At 47.6% G+C, this 26352-nt stretch overlaps 1 protein-coding gene across 1 annotated transcript; it reads right to left on the bottom strand.

Moving 5' to 3' along the window:
- Window positions 1–428: 428 nt before the first annotated feature.
- NKX3-1 (NK3 homeobox 1) lies at window positions 429–8294 on the bottom strand. The gene is made up of 2 exons (XM_002709466.5): window positions 7988–8294; window positions 429–6984 (listed from the first exon to the last, which is right to left on the bottom strand). Exons 1-2 carry the CDS (start codon window positions 8292–8294, stop codon window positions 6566–6568), a joined length of 726 nt encoding a protein of 241 aa, XP_002709512.1. The 3' UTR covers window positions 429–6565.
- Window positions 8295–26352: the final 18058 nt, after the last annotated feature.

Raw genomic sequence — 26352 nt, 5'->3', positions numbered from 1 at the left:
GTTGGGTTTCCTTGGACTAGAGAGTACCTTTTGATGATGTCAGAAGTTCCGAAAAGAGGATGCTTAGGAAGAAAGAATGAATATTTGAACATCTGTCCTCTGTAAAACAGAAAGAGCCAGACAAAGGGCACAAAGCAGAAACCAGTCTCAGTTCCTCCCTTCCTGGCTGGCACCTCCAGGTAGCTCTTTCTTGTCCTGGCAACCATGAGCCTGAGAGGCTAAGTAGGAAAACCAGCTGAAAAGATGCCAAGCAAGTGATTTATAACCTTGGACATTAGTGTTAAAAAAGATACTGGTGGGGCTGGTGCTGTGGTGTAGCAAGTAAAAGCACCTGCAGTGCCGGTATCCCATATGGGTGCTGGTTCTAGTCTTGGCTTCTCCACTTCTGATCCAGCTCTCTGCTATGGCCTGAGAAGGCATTAGAAGATGGTCCAAGTCCTCGGGCCCCTGCACCTGCATGGGAGACCTGAAAGAAGCTCCCGTCTCCTGGCTTCGGATCAGGACAGCTCCTGCCATCGTGGCCATTTTGGGAGTGAACCAGCAGATGGAAGACCTTTCTCTCTCTCTGCCTCTGCCTCTCTGTACCTGTCTTTCAAATAAGTAAATACTTCTTTTAATAAAAAAGATACTGATGTCTGAGCCCTACTTTCAGAGATTATAGTACAATGATACTTCAAAAAGTTCAGGAATAAATGGAATTAGAAGGTAAGTTTTTTTAATAAAAGATATATTTATTTACTTTTTTTTTTCATTTGAAAGGCAGAAAGAGAGAGAGACAGACAGAGAGAGAGCAAGAGAGATCTTCCATTTGCTAGTTTACTTCCCAAATCAACCAGGTCTGGGACAAGCTGAAGCCCGGAACCAGGAACTCCATCCTGGTCTCCCACCTAAGTGGCGGGGCTCAAGTACTTGGAACATCTTCATTATCTTCCCTGGTGCATTTGAAGGAAGCTGGATCAGAAGTGGATCAACCAGGACTGGAACTGGTGCTCAGATAAGGGATATCAGTCAGTGTCACAAGCAGCTTATCCAACCGCATCACAGTGCTGGACCCTGATTAGTTTATTGTAATGCAAAAAAAAAAAAAAAAGCATCCATGCTTTGTTTTCTCATAATACACATTTTCATGAATTTTTTGAAGATCCCTTGAGTGCATGTATTTCAGAAAAAAAGTTTCTCACCAACATAAGCTCATCTTTCAATTCTCTTTTCCATGAACTTTTCCAAGTACTCAACTGGTGTTAAGTAGGGCTGGGCCTTCTTCTGTTTTTCTGTGATTTTAATTAAGATTCCTGTGGATTTTAATGTCATTTTTAAGCATCATCCTTCAAATGCCCCCTGAGAATGTAGGCTCAACTAGTGTTAGAGACTAAATACTGTTGAACTTCCACCTTTAAGAGAGCAAAGTCAGCATTCATTTCCCACACAACAACATGGATTTCTAGGCTTTAAAGAAATTATCTGTGAGTATCTTAGAGACTTCCTCAGTGAGAAAATGGGACTTTTCTCTGGGTGTGCCTTTCTCCCCTACCCCAACACCTCCCCAGTGAGGGCTCTCCTGGTGATGGGACTGGAAGCAGATGGTGCCCGCCCAGTTAGAAGAGGCCACATGGGGAATCCATCCTAACTCTCTATCCTAAACCCCAAACAGAACCCACAACAAGCTCAAGAAGCGAGTCCAGGCTGCATCTGGAGCTTCACGGAGGCGAGGGCAAAGTCGGGGGGGGGGGCATGCAATGGAAACCAGGATTCTTCTCATTTCCCTGGATGACTTTAGATAAGCCTTTGCATGGGGCGGGCAGTCTGGGAAAGTTTGCATGAATTCCAAGTCTATGGCTAAACTCGGAGCTCGTCCTGTTCCAGAACTACTGTTGCTGCCCTTTCTCTTGGGCAGTAAATAACTCTTGGCTTTGAAAAACATGCCCTGGTGACACGCTCACGGTGGCCAGGAGAGGCGCAGAGTCTGGATTCTGTGTGCAGAACTGAGAGCTCTGGGCTGAGTCTCAGCCTCTTGACACAGATTTACTCATGGCAGCACATGGTGGTAACCACGGTCCTGAGAGGGACCCCGGGCAGGGATCCTGTGTCTCCCGCTGGATGCTGTGGCACAAGGGCTCACAGCTGTGTGCCTCGCTGGCCATCACCTTACACCCAAAGGAACTTCATTGCCTGAGGTTGCTCCTGCTGTCTGGAGGCAGCTGATGCTGGGATACAAAATCCCAGTCCTCTTCCCTTCGTGAGAGACATGCCAGCTTTGAAGGTTCTTAAGGTATTGGGTGAGATGTCAGTTGCCAGTGCACATGGGTCGGCTTCTCCCTCTCAACCCTGCCCACTGTACTACTTGTCCCATATATCTCAAGCCCATTCTCAACTAAAATTCAGCATATAAAGCCCAGCACAGGGTCTGTCTCCAGAGTACTTGAGCTAAGTGGCTTTCTCCTCCTTGCCTCTGGTCCCTCCCAGATCACCTTCACTGTGCGTGATATTAGCATCACTCTAGAAAACCAATTTGCTTTGTGATTAGAACGAAACACTTTTGTTAGGTATGTGTTTCTCATATCTATGTCCCCTTCTAGAACCATGGCTTTCCTGAGGAGGCCCGAGGAGGACCAACAGGATCACCAGGGACAAAATCACAGTGGCTCTGGAAACTGACACCTAGAGACAGATGGAAAGTGAATTCCAAATCCCACAAGCTTGTGGTCTGCTAAGGGGAGTTGCTGGAGGAAGAAGGGTATGAGATTAGCAGAGATATTGAGGGAAAATTGGAAAAGGGACAAAAAAGGTGCAGAGGCTGACTTTGTTAGAGATGAGAGATTTGTGTTTAACGTCCTGGTTTAATTACTTTTAAATGGTTTGCCAAAAACAAAATCCACATCTGCTAGTTTGGTGCCTGAGCCTTTGTAATGTGAGAGCCAATGGCTTGCTGGGGAGGGAAGGATGGCTCTAGGTTTGTGCAAAGAGTTAAATCTCATGATATGAGCAGGCTGCAAGAAACCCCACCTGTGTGTACAATGTACTTAAAGGATTAGCGCAAACTTTGCAATTATGATCTGTTTTACCTACAATAAGCACTTTACTCTTTAAGCTTCTATTTCCTTGAAGGAGGGGAAAGAAAAGCATCAATTCTCTCGGGTAATCAAGTGCTTTTGCTTGTGGGATTTAGTGAAGGTTAAATGCAGGCAGATGACAGACATGTGAGTTGTATGTTTAACTTTAACATTAGTAAAACCTATTTCCCATACTGGGATTCCAAGTCAAAGAGTTCCCCTGCACGAAGTCATGGACTCCGGGTGCAGGTGACATTTGCAGAGATGCAGGAGTGTGAGGGCCAGGGGCGCTGTCCTGTGAGGGGCTGGTAGAACACAGAAGGGGGATGTTCAAAGAAGCATTGCTGGGGTCTCCATGTTCCCTTCAGGATCTTCAAGAAATGTAAGTAAATACCATCATTACTGATGGTCTCTATTCAAACAAATGGTATCCTGGGGTTGAAGCAGAAAAAAGAATTGTCTTTCTCTTCTTTAAATCAGGAACTGAGGACATTGTGTATATAAAAGAACCATCACTGGTGACCACCAAAGCTGTTTCTTGGGGTTCTGTGGTTCCCAAATGCTTTTCAGGCAGTGGAAGGTGAGAGAATATGGTAATCAGAAATAAGTAAATAAGTAACACATGGTAAACAGGACACTGCACATCACACACAGATATGTCTAATATAGACATAGACTTTATTTTAAAAACACCCATTTGCTGCAAAAAAATTCATAGAAAAATAAAGTTTGATTGGAGTGCTTTACTAAAATTCAAGTCACAGACTTTTGTGTTACAGATTGGAGCAGGGTTTATTATGCATGTGGAGAACTCAAACGGACTGATTCAACAGGATAGACACAGGCTGCTTGGCACAATGGTCCAGGGCGCTGTCCAGGCTACCTGTCGGGTTCTGGCAGACTAGTTTTTCAAATGATCTTTCACCAGTTCACATATGCACAGATAGCTAGCTCCAGTAGGAGAAATGCAAGATGGATTCACAAGCCAAACAATTTTAAACAGAGGCTTTTTGTTTTTGCAATACAACATACATCATTGTAAAATGCCTAATCCTTGCACAACTGCATGTTGAAAAGAATTATATTCAGAGGGTGGGGAGTGAAAAAGTCCTGAGTAAGGAGGAAGCACTAAATGCTCATCTTAAAAGTCATGTGAGAAGGAGAAAGCGATTCAGGCTAGTTCACCTTTGGAGCAGTCAGTCCTGAGGTGGGGGCAGCAGCATCTAATAGCAGTATTTCAACATGGAGCCCTAAACATAGAGAATGGGGAAAACGGGACACCCTTTTACAAACTTCACATAGGCAGTTTTGCCAGATAGTGAACTGGCTCTTTTAACAGGAGGAAATTGAAAGCATTCTCACAAAACAGAATTAGGTAGAATTAGGCCTTGGGGTTCCTTGTTAGTAAAGTTTTGTTTTCTGGGAATCCCCTCTACCAGGTCACATGAGCTACTAAGACAGACACAGAAGGACAACCAAACTTCTTTTGTTCTCAGCTCACCCTCTCTGAAGTCACTACGTATCCTATGTGGAGGACCCATTACAGGCATTAAACACAGTCCCCAAAGTATTTAGAGAGTTTGTTTATCTGGAAACTGAGGCCATCATAATGTTGTGTTCTGAAAAGTTTCCTTGTTCTCAGCCTCTTCCTGCCAAGTGCTATCAGCCCCCTTTGCTTGCTCAGTGGACTGGGCTTCCAAAGATCTGGGCTGCCTTCTCTCCCACGGCCTGCCCACGAGCCTCCGTGTCCACTAGACAACTGGAGAAGACCAGCTCCTCAGCCCTTCATTTTGCACTGTGTTCTTCCATGTGAAAACCCAGTACCTGGCTGGTGCTGCGGCTCAATAGGCTAATCCTCCGCCTGTGGCACCGGCACCCCAGGTTCTAGTCCCGGTTGGGGCACCGGATTCTGTCCTGGTTGTCCCTCTTCCAGGCCAGCTCTCTGCTATGGCCCAGGAGTACAGTGGAGGATGGCCCAAGTGCTTGGGCCCTGCACCCCATGGGAGACCAGGATAAGTACCTGGCTCCTGCCTTCGGATCAGCGTGGTGCGCCGGCTGTGGCGGCCATTGGAGGGTGAACCAACAGCAAAAGGAAGACCTTTCTCTCTGTCTCTCTCTCTCTCACTGTCCACTCTGCCTGTAAAAAAAAAAAAAAAAAAAAAAAAAAAAAAAAAAAAAAGAAAGAAAGAAAAGAAAACCTAGTACCCCTACCTCCTCTGCCTGCAGGGGGCCCCAAGGGTTCTCAGACTTTGAATTGTGGCATCAGAGTCACCAGAAAGTCCTATAAAAGCAGCAGTGACCTGCTTGGGCAGTCGAGTCTTTAAATAGAATTTGGGATTTAATGCTGTTACTTTTTTAAGGAAAGAAGTAAGAGTTTCCAGATTAAGAAATGCATACCTTTTCGTCTGTTTAGAAGCTGCCTCTTCCTACTTATTTTTTAAGTTAAGACAGATAAAGCTTTGAGAAAGAAAACAATGATGACAACAATAATGACAAAATCTCAGGCTGAATGAGGAAGGTGTAGGTTAGGTATAGCCAGACCAAAAGTGTAGATTGAAAAAAAGGCCTATAGTGAGTGATAACTACATAAGAAGGGGAGAAAGACAGTACCTTATAGTAAAGAATGCTGTCATCTGTCATGTTATAGTACAAATTGTGGCCTGAAGACCTCAGGAAAATTCTGATTCTAATTTCCCTGGTCCAGCATATAAAGGTTGAAAAGAGCTCTTTCCACCATGTGCTAATAAAAATGCACTGGTCCCAAGAGCATCCTGGGGTCACTGCCTAGGGACATGCAGAGAATCTTCTGGCATGGCCTTGCCCCTTGCAGTTGAGTTTTGTTTACACAGCTTGTCTTAAAACCACAGCAAATTCATTTTGTTCTATGTGTGCCATCCTATGAATACTAAAAGTAGCATACAATTTAAAAGGAATAAGAAGAAGCTGCTACTTTTGTTTCCTCCTTCGTATTTCCATGTCCCATGCCAATCACCGTTAGTGCAAGGTGTTTCTCTCTGGGACCTTCTCTTACAGGGACAGAACATAACCTTGGCCATGACCCAAGGCTAATGAAAGGCTTTTGAACTTAGGTTTAATTCAGCAGACAACATCCTCATCAGCGCTTTCCTTTTTCTCTGCGGGTTTGCTTTTTCAGAGTCAGTGACCACTGCCACAAGAAGAGGGAGTTGTAGCAACAGAATCCCCAGGAGTGATGCTGGCACCACAACCAAAATGATACAAAGTGCTGGAAAGAGCACTTGACTTTCTGTCTCCCCTAAAAGCAACAACTTGAACTATGCACTGCAGGAACTACTTAGATATTAAAATATTTACTGCCCTAGTTTTTTATGGGCCCACCAGTGAATAATCTGGGATTTGCACACAAACCTCCAATGGTTTTGATCTGCATCCCTCTTGCTCCCCAATGTTCCCTGATCTTGGTCCCTTTTGCTTTCCAGAGAGAAACCGTGGGGAAGGCAGTTTTGGATCACACAGCATTGTCATCTGAGCTGACTTTACCAGAAAGCAGGGCTCCAGCTGCCCAGGCAGTAAAGGTAGGGATAGCACGGGTAGCTGCTGTACATGGAGACCAGGGAGGCCCGGGAGAAGCCCTCCTCTTTCAGGGCTGGCAGGGGCGAATGTTTCTCCAGCTCCCCCAGGTCCGAGGTGAGCTGCTTTCGCTTAGTCTTATAGCGTCTGTTCTGGAACCAAATTTTCACTTGGGTCTCTGTGAGCTTGAGGTTCTTGGCCAGGTGCGCTCTCTCAGGGGCTGACAGGTACTTCTGATGGCTGAACTTCCTCTCCAACTCAATGACCTGAGTGTGGGAGAAGGCGGCTCGCGAGCGTTTCTGCGGCTGCTTGGCAGTTTGGGGAAGGCTCGGTAAGGTGCCTGCTGCGTCCTCGCAGTCCAGCACATACGTCTCAAAGTGCCTGACTGGAAGAAGGAGGGACGGGAAGGAAAAGTTACATGTTAGCGGGAAGAGAACAGAAGTCAACCCACCCTTATCTCCTGGGTGTGAACAAACAGCCCTCTGTTATCTCTGATACATTGCACTTTTTTCACATGACCAAGGACCTCTCCAGAGGGAGGAAGGAGTAAGTCTGTCTATAATGCATTAGTTTTTTTTTTTTTTTTTAAGATTTTATTTATTTAGTTGAAAGTCAGAGTCAAGAGAGAGAGAGAGAGATAGAGATCCATCTTCTATCCACGGGTTCACTCCCCAGATGACTGCAACAGTCAGCACTGGGCCAGGCTGAAGCCAGAAGCCAGGAGCTTCTTCCGGGTCTCCCACATGGGTGCAGGGGCCCAAGCGCTTGGGCCCTCTTCCGCTGCTTTCCCAGGTGCATTAGCAGGGAGCTGGATCGCAAGTGCAGAAGCCAGGATTTGAACCTGCAGAGCTTTACTCTCTAGGCCACAGCACTGGCCCTCTGCATTGGTTTTCTAATAATCAGCAAGGACCCACAGAGAGAGAGATGGTTGATCTTTATAAAATTAAATGGGGGAGGGGGCGATGACACCCAGGAAAATGGTACTCAAAGGCATCCGGTGCTTCCAGGAGGGCTGGTGAGAAAGACCCGCTACGTTCGGTCTCTGGCTTCGCTTCTCCTTTCTCTGCATTTGGAACTAGGTTGGCGCAGGCAGCGTCCGGGTTTCACCGCCCAGGTGCACACTACGTGCATGACGGCTGTGCAGCCCCGAGGAGCCGAGGGCGCCGGGCCACCCGCGTCAAAATCGGGCGCTGCCCTGCGTCAGGGCTCGCGGTGAATCCCCCAGGCGCGCCCGTGGCTAGGGGTGGCGGGGATGCCGGGGTCCCTTCGCCTGTCGCCGCGAGGGTCCGCATCTCTGCATTCTGACCTCGGCTAGGTTCGCCAGGCCCGCTTACCCTCGGGGCCGATCTGCCAGCTCAGCCCAGCCCAGCTGGGCCTCCCTTGCTTACCTGGCGCGGTCTCCGCCAGCGTCTCGGCCTCCCCCAGCGTGGCTCCGGGCCCAGCGTTCGGTCCTTCCTCCAGTGCCCCTGCGCGGCCTCTCTCTCCAGCGGGCTCCGGCCCGGGGTCCCGCCTAGGGTCGGGCTGGCGCGGGGGCTGCGGGCTGCAGGTGTGGCCGCCGCGCCGCTCTGCGCGGTCCCGCAGGATGTCCTGGATGAGGAAGGAGGTGAGCGGTTTGGGCTGGGTTGGCGGTGCAGCCCGGGGGCTGCAGCCGGCCGCCTCTGCCTCCCCCGGCCGCTGCTCGCAAGCCCTGAGCATCCCCGCTGCTCGGCTCAGGCCCCAGCCGCCCGCGCCTCGCCCGCACCACTTTCACTTTCCGCCGCCCGGCGCGCACTTATAGCCCCGAGGGGGGGCGCGCGCGCCGCCTTCCCATTGGCCGCGGGAACCGGACGGCGCCTCCGATTGGCCGCCTGGCGCTCCAGGTGACCTGGCAGAAAAGGCGAGTCCTTCGCACTGTCCAGCTCCGCTCTGCCCTGGGGGATTCTTTCCCCGGTTCCCGCCTTTCCTTCCCTGGCTTGCCCCCAACCCCGTCCTAAGCCATTTTGTAAGGCAGGGGGCGAAAAACCCAAGCGGGTCTCTTCGGCCCCAAGCCACCCACGATGGAAGTCGAGATGCTTTTCGGGAATGGTGATGCCGAGGACACACGAGGCTGTCATGGTGTCTTACCAACAGACAGGCGAGTCCGTGGTACCGCTCCCACCTGTTTACAGGTGAGAATTCTGGGTGCCCCGCGACCAGGAGCGAGCGGTGGCAAAGCCAGGTACGCCGGATCCAAGGCTTTCCAACAGGCATGGCAGTCAGGGGCATGCCTGACCCCAGACTGAACTCCGCTGGACCTCATCGGTGCAAGTGACAGGGAACAGTGACGATGGAGGCCCTCCGTTAAGTTGGATCCCGCTGAATACCGCACTGTGGTCGTGTACGAGAATGTTCTTAGGAGATAAACGCTGACGTGTGCAGTGGGTAACCTACCTTCACGTGCCCCAGGAGCAATGTCAGAGACTGGCGGATGGCGCCCACAGGATGGAGGTAATGGGCTACAGTGTTCACAACAGGTGACTCTAGAAAAGCAGTGTGCTGGTGTTCTTTTACACTACTCTTATGCAACTTTTGTGTCTGCCCTAGTCTAATTCCATTCTATTGGAAACATCTCGGAAGGATAGTATGTTGTGTGTCTGGGGAGAAAGAAAAGGGATTGAATGGGATGTTGTGGGTAAGGCCAAAGAGAACCACCCTGTGCATGGGAAGGTCTTCGGCACTGCTAGTTTTCTTTGCTTGTCTTTTCTAGATCTCTTTTCACTTAAACATTCTTTAAATAGTTTATTTTGAAATGCACAAGAAATTGCAAAAAAAATAAAAATGACTCCAGTGTTCCCCAACAATGACATCTTACATATTTTTAAAAATCAGGATATTGACATCCGTGCAACTAACGTTCACTAGACTACACGTTTCATTTTATTTTCACTGTTTTAAAATCTGTACTTGTGTGTGCATGTGTGAGAGAGAGAAGTTTTCTGCAATGTATCACATGCATAGATTCATGTAACTGCCATAATCAAGACACACAATTGTTTCATAACCACAAGAGAACTCCATTGTGCTACCTCTTTGTATTTGCATTCCTAAGCCCCTACTTTCCATTTCTGTTCCCTGACAACCACTAGTATCTTTTCCATCTCTAGAGTTATATCATTCTGTGGATGTTATATGAATGGAACATATATCCCACAGTATGGAACCTCTGGAGGTTGGCTGTTTTCCCACCAAGCATAACGCTCCTGAGGTCCATTTGGATGGCCGTGTGGATTAAAAGCCATGATTTCTTATTGCTGAGTAGTAAGATCCATGGATCTGGTAGCAGAGTGTGTCCTACGTTGAAGGATCCATGACTTGTTTTTTGCTGTTATGAGGGAAAGTGCAATGAACATTCAGGTACAGGTTTTTGCGTAATCATAGTTTTCATTTCTGTGGGATAACTGTCCAGGAGTACAATTACTGAGTCAAATGCGAGGTAGATGTTACTGTTGTATAAACTGCCAAACTGCTTTCCAGAGTGGTTGTGCGATTTTGCAATTCCACGGTAACGTATGAAAGTTTCAGTGTCCCCACATCCTTGCTAACATTTTGGTGCTATCACTATTTTTACTTTAGCCATTGATATCTTAGCTGGCTTTACTTCTAAATTTGCATTTCACAAATGGCTAAGGATATTGAACAAGGTCTTTCTTTCCATTGCTATCTTCTCTGTTGAAATATTCAAGACTTTGGGTTACATTATGATGGAATTTTCTGGATTTTTACTATTCAGTGTTGATAGTTCTTTATATATTCTTTATATAAGCCTTCTGGGGGTGTGCAATGTGGCACAGGCAGGTAAGCCACCATTTGGGTCGCCTGTGTCCTATAACAGTGCCAGCTCTGCTTCCAATCTAGCTTCCTGTTGATGCATTGTTGGAGGCAGCAGGTGATGGCCCAGTAATGGGGCTCTTGGCTTTGATCTGACCCAGACCTGGTAGTTGCCAGCATTTGGAATGTGAAGCAGCAAATAGAAAGTCTCTCTTTCTTTCTCTGTCTCTGTTGTTCTTTCCAGTAGATAAAAATAAACATTATTCATAAACCTTGTTGGAATGTGCTTTGCAGATATTTTCTACTAACCTGTGGCTGTGTTTCCATTCTTTTAACAGGATATTTCACAGCACAGAAGTTTTTAGTTTTTAGTGAAGTTCACTCTATTATTTTTTATTGTACACATATTATAATTTTTGTAATTTAAGAACTTTGTGCCTGACCTTAGTACTGAAAATACTCTTTTGTTATTTTCTGTTTTTAAAAACTTCTTTAAAGTTTTTTTATTTATTTGAAAGTCAGAGTTACAGAGAGGGAAAGACAGAGAGATAGATTGTCCATCTGCTGGTTCACTCCCCAGATGACCACAGCAGCTGGGGATGGGCAAGGCTGAAGCCAGGAGCCAAGAGCTACTTCCAGGTCTCCCAAATGTGTAGCAGGGGCCCAAGCACTTGGGCCATCTTCTGCAGCTTTTCCTAGGACATTAGAAGGGAGCTGAATCAGAAGCAAAGTGGCTGGGACACTAACTGGCACCCATATTGGGATGCTGACATTGGAAGTGGCAGTTTTTACCCACTGTGCAACAATGCTGACCACTCCTGTGTTATTTTCTAAAGTTGTTACACTTTTTTTTTAAATCTATAATCCATCCTGAATTAATTTTTGTGTATAGTGTGAGGTTTAGCTTAAAGTGGCTTCTTTTCATTTTAAAAATTTAGAGCTGGTTGTCACTTCAAATCAGTGGGGAAATATGCATTATTTAATAACTAGTGCCATCATTTAGAAAATGTAAACATTTTCTTACAACAAAATAAATCTCAGATGGATCAAAGATGTACAGCATAAAGAGGCACATGGAGAAAAAAAATTAACCACACTTATCATTAAAGAAATGCAAATCAAAGTCACATTGAGATATCCCTTTTCCATCTATCAAGTTGGTGAAAGTTAAAATAAAAAAGTGGATAATGACCAGAACAGCTGCTCTGGCACCAAGTTGGAGGTAGAGTAAATCAGTTTCACATATCTGGATGGCAACATGACAGTATCTGTCAAAATTAAAAACTAGGCATATCCTCTTCTCTTCTCTTCTCTTCTCTTCTCTTCTCTTCTCTTCTCTTCTCTTCTCTTCTCTTCTCTTCTCTTTTTTTATTAGACAGGCAGAGTTAGACAGTGAGAGAGAGAAACAGAGAGAAAGGTCTTCCTTCTTTTGGTTCACCCCCCAAATGGCCACTACAGTCAGCGCACTGCACTGATCCAAAGCCAGAAGCCAGGTGCTTCCTCCTGGTCTCCCATGAGGGTGCAGGGGCCCAAGCACTTGAGCCATCCTCCACTGCTGTCCCCGGGCCACAGCAGAGAGCTGTACTGGAAGAGGAGCAACCAGAACTAGAACCCAGCACTCATATGGGATGCTGGCGCCACAGGCTGAGGATTAACCAAGTGAGCCATGGCGCTGGCCCTAGGCGTATCTTTTGACATAGCTATTCAATGCTTAGAGATTTGCCCTAGGAACACACAAATACCCAATGTACTCACTGGGGAACATATCCTCACTCTAGTCAGAAATTGCTTCAAGTTGCAAAATGTGTTAAAGAGTGAAACCATCAGGTTAAAAAGTTACATTGTATTGATCTATATACTCTTTTACATTGAACACTAACACATAGAACATGTGTGGAAGCATATACATATATACGTGTGTATATATATATATATTTATTCAACAGAGAAGTTTTCTTTGCTCAGTGAGATGGAAACAGCAGGTTGGAAGAAGAAAAGGAGAGTGGCACTGGGTATGTTTTCTTTTACTCACCGATAATTTTTTTTAGAATTACAAACCAAGGAGTGGGCATTCGGTGTAGTTGTTAAGATGTTACTAGGGATGCCCACATCTCCATCCCTGCCAGCATGCCTGAGTTCGAGTCCTGGCTTTGCTTCTGATTCCAACTTCCTGCTAATGTGAACCCTTGGAAGGCAACAGGTGATAGTTCAATCGGTTGGATTCCTGCTACCCACATAGAAGACCTGAATTGAATTCTTGAATCCTGACTTCAGCCTGACCCAGCCCCCCTGACTATTGTAGGACATTTGAAGAATGAACCAGCATATGGGAGATTCATTCTCTCTGTCTCTCTCTGTCTCTGTCTCTGTCTCTCTCTCTCTCTCCCTCCCTCCCTCCCTCCCTGTGTTTGTATATCTTTCTCTCTCTCTGCCTTTCAAATAAACAAATTTTTAAAAATTTACAGGTTTAGAGCTGGAGTTGTGCTGTCTCACTTCCTTTACTAGCACTTCTTCCAGCTTCAGATCTCCCTTCAAAAAAGGGACACAGGCCCTGGCACTTCGCCTCAGCTGGTTTTACATTTCTTTGCCTTTGTGCTTTGTATCTGGGTTGTGTGGGTGGATCATTTCCTTTGTTAGATTATGAACTGCCTGACAAAGAACTGTGTCATCCTCATATTTGTACCATCCCTAACACCTGGCTTAGTTCTTGGCACTCAGCAGGTGATCAATAAATGCTTATTATTGGAACATCCAGCTATGGTTTGTGCATCAGTGAGAGAATTCCCCAATTTTTTGCTAGTAGAGACCCTGTCATCTTCAACACTGTCTCCTTGACACAGTGACAGTCCTTCTTGAATCTGCTGTTTTGGGAGTGGGCAAGGGAGAATGCTTCCCTAGTGTTTCTGGAAGCCCAAGGATCTAGGAGTTCAGACTTGTCCCATCCCTATCTTTCTAGGATGGACCAGAGTATGAAAGTTCAGAGTTTGTACCTTACTAGACAGTATCCTATTTGGTTTCTCATCCTCATGTCCTTCCACCACAGCTAAAGACTTTAAACTCAAGAGGAGAAAAGAATCATTTGGAGGCCATTTGGTGAAGTTCAGTGGGCCTTAGAGACCCAAAGCAACTGGAGGAGGAGTTGCTTCTTGGAAGGAGCACAGTGATGATTTTGTACGGTCCAGGAACACTTAATCCTTACTAGTTGTCTTAGTCTCTTTTGTGCTGCTGTAACAAAATCTCATAGATTGGGTAATTTATGAAGATCAGATGTTTATTTTCTTACAGTTGCAGAGTCTCGGAAGTCCAAGATCAAGTTGCTGGCCCATCTGGTATTTGGTGAGGGCTTTTCTCTGCTCTTAGCATGGCTCCTTGTTCCTGGAACCCCCAGAAGGGAGGAACACTCTGTCCCCACGTGGTGGAGGATGAAAGGACAAGAAACCTCAGTTCTGTGTGAAGCCACTTTTACAAGGGCTTTCTTCCCCTCCTCCTCCTCTACTCCCCCCCTTCTTTTAAGATTCATTTATTTTGAGGTGCCGTGGCACAGTGGGTTAATCCTCTGCCTGCAGCACCGGCATCCCATGTGGGCACCAGTTCTTGTCCTTGTTGCTCTACTTCCAATCCAGCTCTGCTATGGCCTGAGAGAGCAGTAGAAGATGGCCCAAGTCCTTGGGCTGCACCCGCATGGGAGACTGGAAAGAAGCACCTGGCTCCTGGCTTCAGATCAGCACAATTCTGGCCGTTGCGGCCATTTGGAGAGTGAGCCAATGGAAGGAAGACCTTTTTCTCTGTCTCTCCCTCTCACTGTAACTCTACCTCTCAAATAAAATAAATAAAATATTTTTAAAAAATATTTATTTATTTTGAAAGGCAGGCTTACAGAGAGAGAAGGAGAGAGAGAGAGGTCTGCTGGATATCCACTGGTTCACTCCCAAATGGCCACAACAGCCAGCACTGGGCCAGGCTGAGGCCAGGAGCCTGGAACTTCATCCAGGCCTCCCACGTGGGTACAGGAACCCAAATACTTCTGCCGTCTGCTTTTTCCAGACTTTTAGCAGGGAGCTGGATTGGAAGTGGAGCAGTCAGGACATGAACCCAGACACAAACCAGCACCCATATAGGGTACCATTAATGCAGGCAGAGGCTTTACCCACAATGCCACAGTGCTCGTCCCTATACAGGCTTTAATCCCATTCAGGAGGGAGGAGTCTTCGTGATCTAATCTCCTCTTAAAGACATCACCTCTTAATACTAGCACTTTGGCCATTTGTTCCACTCCTGAATGTTGGAGAGGATACATTCAAACCATGGCACCAGTTTTGTTCTAACCTGGTTGAATGTCAGGGCTGTGTTTCAGCTTCTCCTTTTCCTGCATCACCCCAAGAAAGGGGAGAGAAAAAGGATGAATATTGAACATTCATTCTAGATTCACTACAATGATTTGCTGTAGGCAATTAATCTGCATCACAGCCCAGGGGAAATAATTTTTTTAGAGAATGAGACTGAAACTCAGAGACTAAACTAACTACACTGAACTAATCCCAGCTAACCAGGTTGCCCTGGCTCCGAAGCTCGTGACTTCTCCATCATATCCTAGGGCAGATATTTCCTAAATACATATTGACTTGAGTATTCAGAAATGGCTTTGAAAGCAAGTCAGGCTCTTTTGGAGCCTGAGCCTGGTTGTCCTGGCTGACACTGGGAAGAGAAAATAGGCTGCAGCTTCATAGAGGAGGAATGTCAGACAGGATGGTTGGCAAGTCCCCTAGGATGGCATTACGTCCATGTTGCTTTTCCAGAATTCCTTGTCCAGCTGGCCCTGTTTTGCTGCTTGCTGTCCACTCCCAAGGAAGTATGACAGCAGAGCCACCAGAAAGAGGGCTGAGGGGAAAATAAACCCCGTGTGCATGGTTAGCCTGCATCATAGACACCTGCCTTCCTGTGGTGGGTCAAGGGCACTGCCTTCCCACTGATCTCTCTCCATGCCCTACATTTTTCTGTTAGGATTCTTATCTTGGGTTAACATGAGAATGCTGGGTGAGTGTGGTAACACATGAAGTAGCCCTCAACCGTTTACATAGGGTCCTGAGTTAGTTTGGCTTTTATTTTGCACCTGGTGGTTGGCAGTGTGCAAGAAATGGAGATGTGGCAAAAGAGGGCATGGTGCAGAGACCAAAGCTCAGGAAAATGAACCTGGTATCTTAGTCCACTTTACGCTACTCTAACAGAATACCACAGACTGGGCAAATTATAAACAACACAGGTTTCTTTGGCTCATGGATCTAGAAACCAAGAAGCCCAAGACAGAATTGCTTGTCTTCTCACTGTGATATAACATGGCAGAAGACATCACAGGCAGGAGAGGAAAGCAGGCCGAACTCCTCTGTTTATCAGGAAGCCACTGCCATCGTAACTCCCCCACTCCTGCGGTAACAGCATTTATGTAGCAGGTGAGCAGTGCCCTCATAATTAAGTCACCTCTTAAGGGTCCCACCTCCTAATACTGTTTCAAGGGCAATTAAGTTTCAGCACTGGGTGGATATCTAGAAGTTAACACACCACCTGGACTCCATTCCTGGCTCTGGCTCCTGACTCCAGCTTCCTGCCAATGTAGACTCCAGGAGGCAATGGTGATGGCTCCAGTAATTGAGTTCCTGGCACCCATGTAGGAGAGCTGGATTGAATTCTTGACTCCTGGCTTTAGCTCCAGCCCCAGCCACTGCAGGAATTTGAAGATTGAACAAGTGGTGGGAGTGCTGTCTCTTTCTCTCCCACTCTCTCTGTCTCTAGGCCTCCCAAGTAAATAAAGAATTTTTTTTCCCTTAAATTTCAGTATGAGTCTTGGTGGAGACAAACAAGCCACAGCATCTGAGGAGGGAGCAGGGGAGGGGCTTTGGCCAGCGACAGCAGCACTGCCCAGACTTTGAGGGTTATAACAAAATTGCAGAACCATTAGGTCTGGGTGGGCGCTAAGAGTCTACATTTCTAACAGACTCTGAAGTGATGCCAGGCCACCCTCCTCCTGCCCCACTCCTTTGTGTAGTGAGGAGCTGAGGCCACTGAGCAGTTCCCTGAGTCAGAGAGTGCAGGCAGAGCAGGCCACTGTGGACACACGTGATGGACTCCAGACCATGGACGTCCCTGGGCCCTTCACCCCACTCTGAAGCCCCTGTGTTGCATGTTCCACACCTGCCACGCAGCCACTGCCCTTGCACCCCCGGACCCTTTGGGAAGCTCTCATCTTCCCACTCTTCCCTATGTAGCTCAGCTCTGTCTGCAGCCTTTCTGTGCAGCCCAGAGAGTGAGAGTGTGGGAAACTTCGGTGCAGATAATAACTCAACCTTACGATGTCCCTCATCAGTGCTTATCGCCCAAGAAAGGCCGTCGGGGAAGATTTATTGGGCAATAGGAACCTCAGAGTATTTTGCTAACGCTGCCCCTGGTCACCTCCCCTCCGTCTCCCACCACAGCTGCTGGGCTGTGTCTGCAGAAGTTTGCCTCTCTCTCACTGGGTGGCCACGGTCTTTCCATGCCTGGTCTGCTCAACAGCTTAACGGAGGACCTCACCTGGGAGACACATTGGGGGCTGTTTGTCTAGGGGAGGAGGCTGTGACCTTCGCTCCCGCCACCCCATGCTGGCTGCCACAAGCAATCCGAGACCTTCCTTCTGCATCCCTGCAGCTCTCAGTCCCTGCCATGAACCTGAGCAGGTTCCTGTAGCCTCACGGACGCTCTGCAGGGTGGGTGACCACCGAGAAGCTGACAGAGCCGGTTTCCAGGCAAGGGATGGGCACGGGTCCCTGCAGGATGAGTGACCAAGGGCAAGAACTCTGGTTGGCTCTCCAGAGGGATCAGGGCACCCTGAGACAGACAACGCAGGGCCTAGGGACTCACAGACGCGGCCTCACCAAGAAAAATGCTGTCTGCTGGCTGGGGCGCCTCTCACAGATGCAGGCAAGGACCACTGAGCAGGTGGCCATCACTCAGCCTGCAGTTCCTGTTGGGCCTGAGCAGACCCTCCCTGTAGCTCCCCAGGGAGGGAGGAGAGGCAGACCAGGCCCTGCTGGTATTTTCACAGCTCATCCAGGAAACGGCCATCCTGGACATGGGGGCAGGGACAGCAGACCCCAGAGACCACCCAGCAGCAGTGGCCTGAGGCCTGAAAGGCCTTGGATGTGGGCAGAGCCCTGCATCCCATTCGTGTGTGTATCTGGGCTCCCCCCACCTCCAAAATCTGCAGATTCAAACAATTGCAATTGAAAGTACTTGAAAAAAATTTCACTGGTACTAAACATACAGAATTTGCTTTCTTATCATTACTACCTATATAATACAGTATAACAACTTTTCCACAGCATTTATATTGTGCTAAGTATTATAAGTAATCTAGATATGATTTAAGTTATACAGGAGGCATGTGCAGAGGTTATATGCAAATATTGCACCACTTTATATTAACTCAATCCTCTCAACAACCCTGTGTATGACACTATTATTGCCCCTCCCCCCCCCCCAAGCAGAAAAGGAAGCTCAGGTAGGGAGAAGTTCACTAACTTTCTTGTGGCCATTCAGCTAATAAGTTGCAAAGCCGAGATGCATGCCATCTGGCCCTGATCTTGCTTGCCTAACCAGCAGGCAGCGCTACCTTCTGTGGCATCATTCCTGGCCCAGGACCCTGTCCCCATAGGAAGAAATGTCACATACAACCTACTGAGAGAGAGATAGAGAGATCTTTCAATTGCAGTAGCCAGGGCTGGGCCATGTCAAAGCTGAGAGTGCAAAGCTCTGTTTGAATGGCAGGGTCTCAAGTACTTGAGCCATCATGTGTTGCTTCCACGTATTTGCATTAGCAGGAAGCTGGATCAGAAACGGGGGGTGACTGGTCCTTGAACCAGGCACTCTGATATGGGATGCAGACATCCCTAGTGGGGACTTTAACCCCTGTGCCTAACACCCACCCCTGCAGTTGCAAAGCCTTCCTATCTCCTATCTTCGTTGTCACACCTGATGCTCCCTGCTCACTGTGGTGAGGACAAGCTCACTTGGTGTTTCAGTCTGGAGTTGGCAGGAAACGGCCTCTTTCCTCTCTGGTTATGAAGTGATTGTGATGTGCCCATAGGCCATCTCTTCAGCTAACCTGAGAGTCTGAAGCTCACCATGCAGAGACACCAGAGGTGAGGGGTGGATGGGAGTGACTCCGTGGGTCCCAGGTCCCTTTTGTCAGTCATCCTTCAGTCCAGCCCCATCGTAAGTCTTCCTGCCGGTTAGCTAAGTGGGCTGTGAGACTGCTCTGAATTGCTTTGATCATGTTGGTGTGAATTGTGTTTCTGTCACTTACAACCCAAAAAGTCTCACTGACAGAGGCTGGTTCAACTAATTCCATGTTGCCCGACATGAACTAGAACCCAAAAGAGAAGTAGCTCACCCTCCATAAAGCAACCTGGCCTGTGGCGGAGCTAAGCCGGAATCCAACAGATCCGGTGGCGTTGATTCTCCCGCCAGTCCTCAAGTCAGGAAGTCTCTGAGGAGCCCATCAGATCACGTTCCCTCCAGGGCGTTTGAGCTAATCCGCCAGGAGTAGTTGCTCTCCAGATCCTGCAGGGTTTGTTTCTAAACCCAGACAGTCATATTTGAGACACACAAGTTCAGCCCTCGGCAGAGGATTTGTCAACAGGCATCGTGGGTTTATATTCTGACTCCGACTCGCTTTTCCTCGTTTCTTCAGCTGTGTGAGAATGACACTTCCTCTCTTGACAATTAAATGGGCAGTTTATGGAGGACAAGTGGCACTGTGAAGCGCACCAGTGCTCTGGGTGCCACAGGCGTCACCATTGTTATCAGTATTTGTCACAGTGAAGCCATTGCCAACAACAGCCGGTGTCGTCTGTAACTGTCACTATACAAACAAGAAGGCAAAGGGCTTGACCTGAGGAAGGACCTGAATGATTGTTCAAAGCCTAACGCAAAAGCTTCCGGCGGAGTCCTATGGAATTTGGGGAATTCCTTTGTTCCCATAGTGGGAAACTGGAGGCAATGTTGTCCCCTGGTGGGCAATTTAAGTAGTGCAGGCAAAGGCTGTGGTTACCCCATTGGCAGTATGGGCTATAGTACTCATAATCTTAGCGTTGTGTGTGTTACTTTCGTGTAATGAGTTTCCAGGGCTGCTTCTGAATCCAGGCATTGCTGGATGGATCAGAGCCCATGGGAATCTCTGGGATCTTACACATCTCCAGCTGTTCTTTGGGAGGAAGAACTGTTCTTTGAAGCTATGTATTGGTTCAGATCCTCTAACTTACTCCAAGACTAGGGTGAAAATGGCAGATCAGAAAGATACCACAATCAGAAAATGAATATTGGGTGCTGAACCATCAGCAAATATGATTGTATGTTCAGGTCGTTAAATATCAGTAAGGACTCATGTGGCAAAGGCAGCAGAATACAGTGGTTATAATTATGAAAAGGTAATAGAATATAATATAAAACAAATGAATTGTGGAGGTTCAGTCTAAACCTGCACTTTCAGTGGTGGTGATTCTGGATAAGTTTGTCAATCACTCTGAACCTCAGTCTCCTAATTTGGGTATGCATCTTATTCCACTGGACCTTAGAGCTGAGAGAGTGATTATGAATTGAATGATATAATGTATGTCAAGAACCTAGTACTTCATAGGGGATTAATAGGCATTCATCACTTTTCTCTGCTCACTGACTAGGCATCTCTTCAAGTTTATCTCTCATGACTCATCCATTAGTTCAACTCAGCTATATCATTGGAACTCCCAATACCTTGATGTATTGTCCTGTTCCAGGCAAGGAAGTGGAAGAAGGGAGAAATTGAAAGAAAATGGATGGGCTGGTGCTGCGGCTCACTAGGCTAATCCTCCGCCTTGCGGCGCCGGCACACCGGGTTCTAGTCCCGGTCCGGACGCCGGATTCTGTCCCGGTTGCCCCTCTTCCAGTCCAGCTCTCTGCTGTGGCCAGGGAGTACAGTGGAGGATGGCCCAAGTGCTTGGGCCCTGCACCCCATGGGAGACCAGGATGAGTACCTGGCTCCTGCCATCGGATCAGCGCGGTGCACCGGCCGCAGCGCGCCGGCCGCGGCGCCCATTGGAGGGTGAACCAACGGCAAAGGAAGACCTTTCTCTCTGTCTCTCTCTCTCACTGTCCACTCTGCCTGTAAAAGAAAGAAAGAAAGAAAGAAAGAAAGAAAGAAAGAAAGAAAGAAAGAAAGAAAGAAAGAAAGAAAGAAAGAAAGAAAGGAAGGAGTGGTGATAAGGTGGAGCAGCCAGAGCTTTCAAATGGTTTTGGGGGAACATAAAATAACACAATACTTTAGATAAAAGCAGGATCTATAACCCTGGCCATATGCATACCCATGACCTAGAATTTCCACACCTCATGCATATGCAACAGAAAGATGTTTGGGGGTGAATATTCACCAAAAGACACGCACAAGAATGTCTTTAACAGCATCAATTGGAATAGCCTCAAACTGGAAATAGCCCAAATGCCCATCCTTAGTAGGTTAGACAAATCCCCTGGGGTGTATTCATACAATGGAAAACTAAACACAGAATGAATGAACTGCAACTACCTGTAACAATGCGGATGCGTCTCTCACACTCACTGTTGACTGAAAAAAAGCCAGACAAATGCATGTATGTTATATGACTCCAAAAAGTTACATAATTATATCAGATGATTTCCTATGGATTTAATTTCACTAAATGGCAGTTTCCTGGGGGACTGGTGGCAGTAGGGAAGGCACAGGAGAGTCTCTGGGGGAGGATGCTAGTGTTCTGTTTCATGATCTGGGGCTGGGTATGTGGAAAGGTCACTTTGTCAGATTTCCTCTTGCTGTGTGAGGTGCTGCAGGAAGTCTATCGGAGGGGCCCGTGCTGTGGTGTAGTCAGCTAAGCCTCTGCCCGCGGCACCAGCATCCCAGACGCTCCTCTTCTGATCCAGCTCTCTGCTTATGGCCTGGGAAAGCAGTGGAGGATGGCCCAAGTTCTTGTGCCGCTGGACCCATGTGCAAGACCCAGAGGAAGCTCCAGGCTGTGGGCTTCAGACTGGTGCAGCTCCGGCCATTGCGGCCGTTTGGGGAGTGAACCAGCTGGTGGGAGACCTTTCTCTTTGTCTCTGCCTCTCTCTCTGTAACTCTGCTTTTCAAATAAATAAATAATAAAGTAAAAAAGAAAGACAAATACCATGTTCTCCCTTACAAGAGTATTAAAATTTTTAAAAACACTCAAAAAAAGAAAATGAGAAATGCCTGTGGATATGTTTTGCTGCAAATATGGTGTTTTGTCAAACTTTGTTTTAAACATTTATCAAAAAAGATAGCAATTATATACTACTATAGTATTAATGATTTTGTGACTTTTAAAATTTACTTTATATGAGTGAAGTTGAACTTCTTTCCATCTGATTATTGTTTATAGTCCTTGACTATTTTTCTGCTAGACAATTGTCTTTTAAATTTTTGTTTAAAATATAGTTGGTTATTTGAAAGGCAGAGTTACAGAGAGAGAGAGAGAGAGAGAGAGAGAGAGAAGGAGAGACAGAGGGAGAGATATTTCATCTGCTGGTTTACTCCCTAAATGGCTGCAACAGGCTGTGCCAAATGACTGTGCCAGGCTGAAGCCAAGAGCCCAGAATTTCCTCCAGATCTCCCATGTGGGTGCAGGGGCCCACACACTTGGGCCATCTTCTGCTGCTTTCCCGGCTGCATTAGCGGGGACCTGGATTGGAAGTGGAGCAGCCGGGACTTCAACCAGGGCCCCTGTGGGATGCCTGCACTGCAGGAGCCGGCTTAATCCACTGTACCACAGTGCTGTCCCCTTTTTCAACTTTTTATTTGTTAAACACTTTATTTAGTAGAGCCATTAAGCCTTTGACTATAATGTAAATTAAAATGATATCCCCCAAAACTAAAAAAATTAAATTAAAAAGTGAAAAAAGTTGAGTATTTTGGTGCAGAGATATTGAAATGCATGCTTAATTTTTCCATAAAATGTTTTTTTCATGAACTATTTAAATGGAGTCCCCATACATGCATTATTTGCATACTTTTATCTGCATGCTACACTAAAATAAATAAATAAATAAATACGGAAGATTGGCCAAAATTGACTTCTTCAGTCAAGTGTCTTGCTGTTATTAGGGAGCATTAAGAAAATGAACAAGTACGTTGCAATGGTGGATGCACAGTGCAGCAGGGAACAACCATGACGCCGAGAGCTCAGGAACTCCTGACCTGGTGCTCAGAGAAGACTTCCTTGGGAGGTGGCAGTTGAGCTGGGCCTCTGAAGCCAGGAGGGGGAAAGCTTGCCTGGTGTGTTTAGGAGAGCTGACTGCACCAGAAAGCAGGTAGAAGGACTGGGAAGGAAGTGCGGCAGGAAATGGAGGTGAGAGGCATGTTGTGGGAGTTTCTGTGCCTTGGGTTAAAGAATGTGTACTGTACTTTGAAATATATACAATTTCCCCATAACAGCCCAAAAATGGCCCAGGGAGAAGGGAGTGGTGGCAGAGAGATGGTTAGGAGACATGCACAAGGTCAAGGATCTGAAGCAAGACGGTGGCAGTGGGAATCTAGAACAGGGCAGGGTGGGGAGAGCAGAGTTAAGTAGGATACTGGGATTTCTGCCTGGGTTACAGACAGGATGGAGCAGTTCATGGAAGATGGAATATAGACAGTGGAGTGGGTTTAGTGGGAGGGAGCTGGGAACAGACAGGCTGTGCTTTAGATTGAGGTGCCTGGGAAATATTTTTTTTTTTTTTGTATTGTGTACTTTTGGGATTTTCTTTCTTTTTTTTTTTTACTTTTATTTAGTAAATATAAATTTCCAAAGTACAGTTTCTGGATTACAATGGCTTTTTCCCCCTCATAACTTCCTCCCACCCTCAACCCTCCCAACTCCCGCTCCCTCTCCCATTCCATTCATGTCAAGGTTCATTTTGAATGATCTTTATATACAGAAGATCAATTTAGTATATATTAAGTAAAGATTTCATCAGTTTGCATCCACACAGAACATAAAGTGTAAAATACTGTTTCAGTACTAGTTATAGCATTACTTCACACTGGACAACACATTAAGGACAGAGATGTCCAGGAAGTAATAGCAGCTGGATCTGAATTCAGGACAGAGGGTAGAGCCAGAATTCTGGATGTGGGATTTGGGAGCTACATACATAGAAATGGTGGTTGGCTCTTCAGAGTAGATGAGATCCACCGGGAATGCAGATTTGTTGAAATGTGTGGCCACGGACACATCCCGACAACTGTTTTCTGCGTCACCTACCCCAAGTCCTTGGTTCCCCTGCACTTTGTGCCCTGTGCTCCCCTCTGCTGCCCTCAGGTGGACTCCCTACCCTTTCCCTCCATCTGTCACAGTTTGGTGCCTCATCCCAAGGAGCTTTCCTGGATCAGCTTGGTTGGATGTGCTTTTCTTTTCTTATAAACATCTGTCGCACTGTCACTAGTTGATCTAATTACCTGCCTATGCCCTCTATTTTCTTATTTATTACTTTTTATGTGTGTGTGTGTGTGTGTGTGTGTGTGTGTGTGTGTGTGGAGATGTTTCATTGTGAAGATATTTCCAGAGTGTCTCTGAGATAGAACCAGGGACTTCCCCGGGCCAAGGGAATCCCATCCCCAGCTCCCCACTGGTTGGACATCCCCCTGCCCCAGCCCACAGTGGCCTTGGGCCTCAGCCTGGGCACTGGCTTCCAGAGCTTTGTACTTCTTGTCATCTCCTTGGGTAATGGCACCAGCCCTGGGCAGGGCACCTGCCTTTCCACCTCACAGATGCACTCGCACAGGCAGGACTTTGGAGGGCCAAAGCTGGCTGGATGAGAGAGTTTTTCTCCTGCTCCTCCTTCTTGAGGGTTTCCTCATTCTTCCCCTAGATTCTTCAGATGTTGCTCCATGATCTCCTCATTACTCTTTGTTCTCATATCCCCCAGGACCTGCTCCCCAGAGTCTGGACAGAAACGCAGGAAGGGCGACAGCGTCATGTTCTTGAACATCATGATCTGCATCCAGGGGTTTTAGTACTGCATCTGAAGTATGTTGAAAACAAACATCCTGGTGCCCTAGCCCAGCTCCTGGTGCCTGTTGTAAAACCCATCATAACTTTCACCAAGTCCCCCTACCCCAGGTACTTCAGGGTATGATGAGTGGAGAAGCAGCCTTCACAGGCAAGGCTACAAACAGGAACAGGGGGCCTGTCGCTCCCCCTCTTCGTGGAGGAATGACACAGGACCCTGTGCTGTTCTTTCGTCTGCTCGGCCCTCCCCGGGTTTGCTGCTGGTTCTTCCCGGGTTGGCTACCGACCCTTCCACCTCCATGGAAGGGCGGTTCCCCCTAGCCACTTTCCCCGCTTCCGCAGGGGAGCAGCACACCGCCGGCCGGCTCTCTCGGGGGCTGCACAGGTGTTCCTTCAGATGTTCCTGGTGCATGTTGTCTCTCTCCTCCTTTATAGTCCTCTTCCACCAATCCCAACTCTGCTACCCACATGCCGAGTACGCTGCTCTCCTCCAATCAGGAGCAGGTCCTACAGTTTATTGGTTGAACTGGAGGCAGCTGTGTAGAAGCTGTTTCTCCCTTCTCAGCGCCATATTGTGGGAGAGCAGATGCATAGAATAAGTCTTAATTCCAGTAACTTAGTCTAGTCCGAGTTGCTCCCCACAGATCCCCCTTTCTTTTTATTTTTGGCATTGATACGCGCCTGTCTTCGGTGCCCCACGGCACACACTCTGCTCTGCTTGCTAGAGTTGCCCACAGGTGCTTACAAGCCCTACCAATCAGGCAAACCGAATCCGGGTCCTCTCTTCGCCATGTTGTGAGGAGGTTTTTAGGTGCTGATGCGTGCCTGTGTTCGGTGCCCTGCAGCGCATGCTCTGCTCTGCTAGAACTGCCTGCAGGTGCTTACAAGCCCTAGCAATCAGGCAAACCGAATCCAAGCCCTCTCATTGCCGTATTGTGGGGAGACTTATTGATGTTAATTACATGCCTGTCTTCAGTGACCTGCAGCCGCCCACAGGTGCTTATCGTCTTACTAATCAGGCAGACCGAATCCAAGCTCTCTCATTGCCGTGTTGTGGGGAGGCCTTATTTTTCTCTATTTCTCTATCTCCGGGCATTCCTATCTCTCCCATTTTACTTCTATCTACCAGCATTCCTATTTCTCTCATTTTACTTCTAAACTTCTGTTTCTCTTATCCCTGCGGCATCCCGGTGCCCGCCCCGAGGCTGCTTCTCGGCGCCTCGCCGCGGCGGCTTCCCGGCTCTGAGCCACTTCAGCCCGCGCTTCTCTCATCTGCGCGGCTTACCGGCTTCGCGCGCACTCCGCGGTCTCTGAGCCCCTTCGTGCCCGCACCACGGCCTTCGCGCTAGCCCCACGTTCCCTATCTATTCACGCCCCGTGCTCTCTCTGCACGCGGCGGCTTCCGCGAATCACACAGCGTAGCTTACGTTTCCGCCACTGGTATTCAATCTAAGTTCCCCGGGCTAACCTGGCGAATTCAACCTGGCTCACGTCTGCGCCCTTCGGTTTGGCTTCCTGTCTTTTGCTCCCCGGGCTAATCTGACGGATTCCAACCTGGCGGCCCACGTCTCTGCCTCTGGTTCCAGATTTTCGCTCCTTGTTCCCCGGGCTGACTCGACGAATCCCAAGCTGGCTTACGTCTCTGCCTCGGCCTGCCCCCGCGGCTACATCCTCCCTAACATTTTTCTCCACCCGGTATGTTTCCTAACTTTTCTTCCAACAATATTCCTCCCTCATTTCTCCTGGCTTCTCCCCACAGTCCGTATCCAAGTTTCTTCTAGCTTTCACTTTCACTTTCAATCTCCTAGCTTCCCCGCCATAGTCCGCATCCGAGTCTAAGTTTCTTCCAGCTTTCACTTTCACTTTCAATCCTAACGTCCAATCCTAACTTCTTTCCCACAGTCCGTATCCGAGTCTAT

This window comes from Oryctolagus cuniculus, chromosome 2 (assembly GCF_964237555.1).
Source record: "Oryctolagus cuniculus chromosome 2, mOryCun1.1, whole genome shotgun sequence".
In the NCBI taxonomy this organism is placed as follows: Eukaryota; Metazoa; Chordata; class Mammalia; order Lagomorpha; family Leporidae; genus Oryctolagus; species Oryctolagus cuniculus.
Note: the sequence above shows the minus strand (reverse complement) of the source record. Positions and strands in the feature narration are given on the sequence as shown.

What these genes read in the sequence shown, in the direction of transcription:
- NKX3-1 (XM_002709466.5), bottom strand. Translation starts at nt 8,294, where the DNA reads ATGCTCAGGGCTTGCGAGCAGCGGCCGGGGGAGGCAGAGGCGGCCGGC. An exon ending in GCTGGCGGAGACCGCGCCAG is followed by an intron (nt 6,985 to 7,987) that starts GTAAGCAAGGGA and finishes TCCTTCTTCCAG; the next exon opens with TCAGGCACTTTGAGACGTAT.